Here is an 8,489-nt window from a genome sequence, read left to right as displayed (position 1 = left end):
CAGGTAAGGACAAAAATTATTACTAAAAGCCGCTAAAGACGTGAAATCGTAGCGACTCACGTCAAACTCAAGAAGCGTGTCGATCTGAGTCTGCAAGACGGGCATGCCCTTCAAAAGCTTCTCCGTGGTCATGGTCCTCATCACGCCCTCTGCCCTGCTCGGCAAACACACTTGAAATCAAGTCGGTGCATCGAAGACGGACACAGTCATCGACGCCGTCGTACCCTTTTTTAACTCGAGTGAAGTCGAAAGCCATCTGGCGGTAGGCGAAGGCTTTTTCGTTCAGGTAGCGGCCGTACCGTCTGATGAACGTGGACATGTCGTAGCCTTCAAAAGAGAGCCGAGAATTTCAATGACTTGTTTCTAAAAATCATTGCTGAATATATGCAAAGGCTGGGAATGATGTGGAAGTGTAACGTTAAACTATTTTTCACCGTTTTACGATTCCTGACTTTTGGGGGCGTGACTAAAACACCTTGGACTACTTTAGCAAAGAACAAATTTGGATAAACTGTTGCCCAAACATGTTCTTTTTACCATTCGAGCCAGTTTTGTCGATGAAGTTGCTGAGGTTAAAGAGCGAAGTCCTGGAGGCCAAGTACTGGATGAACCTCTGCACAGAAAATGAGAGCATTTCAAAAGCAGCACGCAGTTTTACGCAAAGAACGCGGACAAAGGTGTACGTACCTCATTGCCGTGCACGCACATGTGGTGGGTGGTCACCAGGGCCTTGAAGACCACCACCCAGCTGGCGTTGGTAGCCCGCTCGAAAAGCGTGTCGGCCATCTGCGGGATGTTCACGTTGGTGGTGTTGGTGGCCGACACCAGGTCTGCAAAGGCGAAAAGAATTTCATTTGACGTCTCGATAGTGCTCCCTACAAAGTCAGCAAAATCACAAATGATGTGACTTTTGAAGTGTACCTAATGTTGTGTCCGGCAAGTATGTACAGTAATGAGCGTCTCGAAGGCCGTGACATTGACGTCAGCAAAAAGGCTAGCATCGAGTATCGGCAGGCGGCTTTGGTGATGGAAACGGCCGAAGGCCGTTAGACAGAGCGGACCTTGGCCTCGCCAAAAATAGATCGGCCCACTCAAGTGCAGACCGGCAACACAGTTTCGAGACAGAGTGGCCACTAAAATTGTCTTTAGTTTTTTTTTTAGGGCACCCGCACGTCACTGCTTGCATATTTCCATGTCGCCACTGTGGACATGCTGCACATGCAACATGGCTGACACCCGCTGTCCAGCGCAAGCAATGGCCGCTTATGTAATCTCATAACAAGTGTTCCTTCAACACTCGCCCATACGCCGCCGGTCACCTTAAACGTTTTGCCAAATTGTCACTTGTAGTAAACAAACACGGATAATAAACATGCTAATGAGGATTGGCTTGAGCTATAGAAAGACTCTTACGATAATCCGCCGCTTCTAAGAATGATCTGCGAGCTCCCCTGTTGGGCAGGCTGCTTCAATGGGTAGACCGGCATGCTCCATTAAGAAGCCAGTCGTACAAGAGATGAGTCCCCAAAATAAGACTTGGGAGTGACTCAAGCGCGTCACCACAGCCCAAAAAAATCCCATAACTGTGAAAAACAGATCAACGCTACAATTCCGTTCAACATTGTTCTGTCTTTGCACGTGTGTCCCTCCATTATCTTTCAATATAGAGACTGTATTTAGAAACATGTCTCTAAATTTGCTCTCTGGGTTCTCTCAATAATGTACATCTGAATGTGTGTGTCGTCATGGCAACAAGTGATCCTACAGAGTTCTTATTAGCAAGATAGCATCACGCCGGTCAGTGGAAGACAAACGGAAATTGTGTGACGATGGTGATGGTGCTGAGCCTGACGATTTTTAGGTTCAGTTTGAAGATGAGGCAAGAAAAGCAATCCAACATTGTCGCCTTTTGCAATGTAAATAATGCAGGGCAGCATTGGCTGATGAGTGAATTATTCACAAAGGGAGCGGATCACAATGGAAGACGCCAGAGCACAAGTGGCAGTAAAGATCAGAGCAAAAAAACTACACACACACACACGCACGCATCATGTCTGTCCTGCCAGGCCAAAATTGGGGGGCAATTATCATCTATTCCATGACAATAGTGGATATAAATAGTCTACATGGCCGTGTTTACATGGAAAGGTTTTGCTGATGTAAAAAAGAAAAAAAAATGAGACCATGATAAATGAGGTCAAAACTTTTTACACCACTGGTGTGATCCATAACAACTTGACTAATAAAAAAAACATCTTAAAGGGTAGAGTAAGAAAGAACAAATCTAAGAATAATTCAAACTGACATTAAAAGTACCCTTAACAAACTTGAGATGTTCTCCTGGATTTTCCCCTGACAAAGCAATTTTTTGTGAAAATGACTATTAATCATGATGGAAATAGTTTGCTTATTTACATACAGCACAACAGTACGCAGAGAAAATACACGTTATAAAAACAGATAGGTTTTTTACAATCTTGGCCTCGCATCAAATTAAACCCGTAAATCAGTCAACTAGTGCAGATGCTACATGCTAATTGCTAATGCTGCATGCAATGCCGACTTTTTCATTTGTCCCCATGACGACAAAGACATGATGTGTGCTTGTGTAGTTGTGTTGCTCCGAGCCGTGGCCATTGTGCCTGCTAAATCATCCTTACTGGTTCATCGCCACATTTGCGTGCGCACGCCCGCCCGCCCGCCCGCATGCAGCAAAAGGGCCTGCCTGCCTGCCTGCCTGCCTGCCTGACTAAACGGGCCACGCAATACTCACACTCCAGGTGCTTCTTCTTGGGCGCCATCACTTCGTGCGTTGTAGCCTTACACACGGCTCTGGCCATGTCCGAACCCGTCAGCTGGTACTGGGCCGCAGCGATGCGGTCCGTGAGCGTCTGACCCGACATTTGGACCCCCTTATCTGGAATGCTTAATAAAAAATATAAAAAAAATAAACTCGATCTAGCTGTACAGCAAACGAGCCTGTGACCTTCTCCCTGTATAGATGGAAAAACACCCCCAAGATGATTGATGTTTCATCGAACGGAGCTTTTGATGGAATAAAAAGAGCTTTTGTGGGCTTGAATATACGCGATGTACCCTTTTCAGCACCGTGGACAGCTCAGAAGCCTCTCCGTTACGTAACAAGCCGCTCTTCTCGTCGTTCCAAACAACACGCGCAATCTTTCCTTTTTGGATTGAAATCAACGCTCCATAGATGCGTTATCCACTCCGGGTTATTCTTTCCAATCGTCCAAAAAGTGCGGCGCTTTTCTGCGGCATCGAATGCGCAAAACGTGTGCGCAAAAAAAAAAATGGAGGCGGAGGAGGAGCAAAGAAGCCACGACGGAAATCCCTATGCACCTTCCCTTACGCTCATTTATTTATTCTCTGTCAGTATGGCCCACCCGCCAGAGGGTACTTGGACACGGCTGGGTGACACACGGACCAGCCCGTCTCTTAAAGAGGAGGACACACGAGTGACAAGCCAACAGGCTTATCCATCCGGCCATTTATTATCCGTAGCAATTTTTCCTCACAAAAGATCAATAAATCACCATTACGTGGGTTCCGCACGACTGAATCGACCCTAAACATCAGCGAGATATTGTCAACATACTAGTCCAAAAATGAAGTTACTATCACGTAGGTTTGCACGATTATTGCATTGGCGCAGTGCACGATGAGTATCCCAAAAAAACGATTTGATATTCTTTCATTTTAAAATAGACACCATAATTAAAATACACCTCGATGATATCGTTTGTTGTCTTGAACGAGTAAGGAAAGGTCCAACAGCAGTATGATTGTAATTTTTTTATTTCTACGATTGACCAGCAGATGACGCTATTGAGCATTGTCTGCATGAAAATTTAAGGCACGCCCTGTGTGGTGACTCACACGGAAGTTGAGCCACGTAGCTCACTTACAATCACAATCGGGTCCTTGTAGCTGGAAGACTCCCAATCGAGTCCTTGTTGCTCATAATATTGCAAACAACAAACAGTAAGTCTTATCCAATTCAGTGCAGTGAATTTGCATGTTTGCAGACTCTTGACCGATTTGTTAGCGTCAATTTGGTGTTTCGGTCTGAATGAACTAAGGTCGACAATCTCAGTTGGGCGTATTCATGGAATTTGAACTTTCCTGTATTGTTTTGCTTTTAGTTCCGTCAGTGTCAAAGTACGTTTCAAACCTAACGCCGTTATATTTGTATTCATACAAACAGTCTTTACAGTTGTTTCAACTCATCTACAAATGACTCATTTATCATTTGCCATTCCAAAAGTACTTCCAGATGTTACGCTTCCAATCATTTTAGTCACAGATTAATCCCGTGGGATTTATTGGTCATTGTAAACATTTGTGGACATGTCAATTAATTGAAGATTAATTCATGTTAGGACTGTTTTTTTTGTTTGTTGTTGTTTGGTTTTTATTTGTTTGGTTTGGTTTGACAAAAAAAACATGGCTATATCAATACTGTGCAAGCTGACTGCTGTTTGTTTCAGTGATGGCCCACTTGGAGGAAGTGTCTAAACTGTCTGAGGTGCACCCCAAACCCCCAGGCTTGATCTTGCACTATGGCACTGCTGGCTTCAGGGCCAACGCTAGCCTTCTCGATCACATCATGTTCCGTATGGGTCTTCTGGCCACGCTGCGATCCAGACAGACCAAAGCCGCTATCGGTGTCATGGTCACTGCCTCCCACAACCCCGAGGTGCTCCTCAACACAGTTTTAACGTAGCAACTTCCGCTGTTCTAACTTCTTATGGTCCCGCAGGAAGACAACGGGGTGAAGCTGATTGATCCCATGGGTGAAATGGTGACGCCCGGTTGGGAGGACTACGCCACCCAGCTGGCCAACGCCGAGCAGCAGCTGTTGCTTGCGGTGCTGGAAGACATTGTGGAAAAAGAAGACATCGATAAGAGCCAAAAAGCCTTGGTGTTTGTGGGCAAAGACACCAGGTGCAGTAGAATGGCGGCTCAATTTGGTAGAAGATTAGACATGTTTTAACAGAGGACATAGAATATTTGCCGATGAATATTTATATTAATTTGCTTCAGTGTTTGTTGATTTATATGTTTGTTAATGGAAAAAAAAATTCACAGGAGCAGCAGTGCTAGCCTGTCTCAAGCGGTACTGGACGGCGTGTCCTCATTGGGAGGGTGCAGCAAAGGTTAGCATCGAGCATACGGTCGAGTTTATATATTGGCTGTGAAATCTTAAACCGCTTGCGTCCGTCCGTCTGTCCAATAAGACTACGGCTTGGTGACCACGCCGCAGCTCCACTACATGGTTTGCTGTCACAACACGCAGGGGCGCTACGGCGAGGCCACGGTGGAAGGATACTACACCAAACTCTGCCGGGCGTTTATCGAGCTCACCAAAAATGTAAATCATTTATTTTGTAGTCTGTGCACAGGTAGTCGTTTCAATCAAAATATGGAGTAGCAATTACAAATAAGCAGGTAGATCAAGTCAAAGGTCATCAGCAGTGTCTTTTGTGTAGACACCCAACCGCACGGATGAGCAAAAGCACCTGACGGTGGACGGCGCCAACGCTGTTGGCGCATTGAAGCTGCGCGAGATGGAGCGTCACCTCAAGAGAGAGCTGCGGATTTCCCTTTTCAACGAAGGCCAAGGAAAACCTAACCATCAGTGCGGGGCCGACTTTGTCAAAGTGCAGCAAAAGCTGCCCACAGGTGGGATGCGCCGACTTTTGAATTTGGTGCAATCGTGAGTGGCAAGGAATGTGTCGAAGACATGATGGTCTGTATATTCATTTCTGTTTTATGATGTCTATTTGAAATGTTCCTTTCTGTTTCCGTGGTAGGCGTCAAGGTTCAACGCGGCGAGCGCTGCTGTTCATTTGACGGAGACGCCGACCGCATCGTTTATTACTACTCCGACGACCGCTTCCACTTGCTGGACGGAGACAAGATAGCGACGCTCATCAGCACGTTCCTCAAAGAACTGCTCACGCAGGTATAGAAGGCAACCTGTTTTATTGATTTATTTTTGCAAGTAGTGGACCACTGCTGATAAAAATGTACATTTCACATAGGCCGGCTTAAATTTGAAGATAGCGGTGGTGCAAACGGCATATGCTAACAGCAGCTCCACGCTCTACTTGAAGGACATAATGAAGGTTAGCGCCCACATTATAACGTTCATTGCAAAGGACACGCTAACAAATGCTTTTGCTTTGGTTCAGGTGATTGTGAAGTGCACCAAGACAGGAGTGAAGCATCTCCATCATGCAGCACAAGAATTTGACACCAGCGTTTACTTTGAAGCTAACGGCCACGGGACGGTAAGTGTTCAATTCTAGCTTCCCCATGCTTGCTAACCAAAAGTCTCACTGCCAGGTGTTGTTCAGCCCTGCAGCCGAGGAGAAGATCAAGCAATTGGCTGAGGACGTCAACGCGAATGACACCAGGAAGAGAGCGGCCATTCTTTTGCAGCACACCATCAACGTCACAAATCAGGTACTAAGTCCACCGTAGTCCTCTTGAGTCATGACTGCTGTGTGCTGTTCCTCCCACAGACAGTAGGTGACGCCATTTCTGACATGCTGCTGATCGAGGCCATATTGGCCTTGAAGGGAATGACGGTGCAGCAGTGGGACGCCATCTACACCGACCTGCCCAACAGGCAGCTTAAAGTCAAGGCGAGGCAAACGTGCACGCTTGGTACTTTCTCCTCCATCTGCTTGTCATTGCAAAACCTGTGTGTGCGCGCGCGGCAGGTAGCAAACCGGCGGGTGATCGACACGACAGACGCCGAAAGACGTGCGGTGAGCCCGGCGGGCCTGCAGGACGCCATTGACGCCTCCGTGGCAAAGTATCGACAAGCTCGCGCTTTCGTGAGGCCGTCCGGCACCGAGGACGTGGTCAGGGTTTACGCTGAGGCCGACACTCAGGTGAGGGCAACTTAACCTCTGAGGATTAGATGCGGCTGCTTACATACACCCTTGGTGTGTGTTTGCTTTTTTTTTTTTTAAGGAGAGCGCCGACTCCTTGGCACATGAAGTGAGCCTTGCAGTGTTTCATCTCGCTGGTGGAGTGGGAGATGAACCGAGACCTTTGCACTAGAACAACTCTTGGGATTTTTGCCATTGTTAGCTAACACTCAAAGAACCGAGACCTTTGCACTAGAACAACTCTTGGGATTTTTGCCATTGTTAGCTAACACTCAAACTTGTGTTGTCTCAATGCCAGCCTGTTTACCTTGGTACGGAAACTGCATTTAGTATCTACTAAAACATCAAGCTGACGAAAACTTAAAAATGCAGTTAAAAAAACAAATTGACACCTATTCAGTGATCTGTTATTTAGTAAAATCCTTTAATCGTTGACATACACTTTGTTCAAATAAATGAAAACATGATTATTATTTTTTTTAAAACAACGCGACCCGACCCCGGATAAGCGGATGAAGATGAAGGATGAAAATAATCAGCAGATAAATCAATTACAGTGATCGTTGGCAGTGTTTACAATGTTATCAATGAATCTGTAGCACTGAGTTGCTGTGCAGTGAAGTGTTCTATTGGTCATTATTCTTTTCTTGACTTGAAAATGTTGACTCTACTGTTGTTTACAATCAAATGAAGTAAGCTCATGAAAATGTTGACTCTACTGTTGTTTACAATCAACTGATGAACCATGAAGTGATTTTTTTTAATACTAGGACAAGTTTGACTATTTGGGTTAAAACAATTAGACTTTCTGGTGGTACTTTGCTGCACAAACAAATATGTAATTATTGTGACTCAATCTAAACAATAAACTAAGTGATTACTTGGTGTTCATTGTACAAACATACATACATACCATAGATCTATGGTTGAGCCTTCCATACATACATACATACATTATATATATATATATATATAGAGCCATGATAGATCTATGGTTGAGCCTTCCATACATACATACATACATACATATATATATATATATATATATATATATATAGAGCCATGATAGATCTATGTTTGAGCTATCCATGATAGATCTATGTTTGAGCTATCCATGATAGATCTATGTTTGAGCTATCCATGATAGATCTATGTTTGAGCTATCCATGATAGATCTATGTTTGAGCTATCCATGATTGAGCTAGGATTGAGCTATCCATGATAAATATATGACTGAGCTATCCTTGATAGATCTATGATTGAGCTATCCATGATACATCTATAATTAATCTATCCATGATTAAAGTCAAAGTCAGCTGTATGGTCTGGGATTGTTCATTTAGTCCAATTATTTATGTTTGAAAACAGTACATCATTATTGTGACATGTTTAATCAGGCATTCTCCTACCATCCACTCAAAACTTCTTACATACAACCCACGCCGCTATTAAAAATTGAACTGCCAACTGTGGTTGCTAGTTTTACATTTTCCTTTTTAAACGTTGAAAGGATCAATAAATGAATCAATAATTGTGAATTGTTTGATGGTGTTTTCTTTGCAAAAT

The 8,489-nt window shown here is 44.4% G+C and overlaps 2 protein-coding genes across 2 annotated transcripts; one reads left to right on the top strand and one right to left on the bottom strand.

The window, feature by feature from the left end:
* Positions 1 to 60: 60 nt before the first annotated feature.
* Positions 61 to 2,903, bottom strand: LOC147036142 (clathrin coat assembly protein AP180-like; the record flags this gene model as incomplete). The annotated part of the gene is made up of 5 exons (XM_085905330.1): positions 2,774 to 2,903; positions 688 to 830; positions 538 to 613; positions 225 to 327; positions 61 to 154 (listed from the first exon to the last, which is right to left on the bottom strand). Coding segments are annotated over exons 1-5 (546 nt in total), but the record flags the coding sequence as incomplete, so codon positions are not given.
* Positions 2,904 to 3,890: 987 nt separating this feature from the next.
* Positions 3,891 to 7,808, top strand: LOC147036141 (phosphoacetylglucosamine mutase-like). Its single transcript, XM_085905328.1, has 13 exons — positions 3,891 to 4,002; positions 4,509 to 4,717; positions 4,781 to 4,965; positions 5,110 to 5,177; positions 5,259 to 5,392; positions 5,511 to 5,703; positions 5,835 to 5,986; positions 6,066 to 6,149; positions 6,216 to 6,314; positions 6,370 to 6,489; positions 6,549 to 6,671; positions 6,750 to 6,923; positions 7,006 to 7,808. Coding segments are annotated over exons 1-13 (1,632 nt in total). The 5' UTR covers positions 3,891 to 4,001; the 3' UTR covers positions 7,096 to 7,808.
* Positions 7,809 to 8,489: the final 681 nt, after the last annotated feature.

The sequence above is a fragment of the Syngnathus leptorhynchus genome, unplaced genomic scaffold, assembly GCF_054491065.1.
Source record: "Syngnathus leptorhynchus isolate UIUO unplaced genomic scaffold, UIUO_Slep HiC_scaffold_804, whole genome shotgun sequence".
Classification (NCBI taxonomy): Eukaryota; Metazoa; Chordata; class Actinopteri; order Syngnathiformes; family Syngnathidae; genus Syngnathus; species Syngnathus leptorhynchus.
The sequence above is the reverse complement of the archived record's forward strand: the minus strand, read 5'-3'. Positions and strand labels throughout refer to the sequence as shown.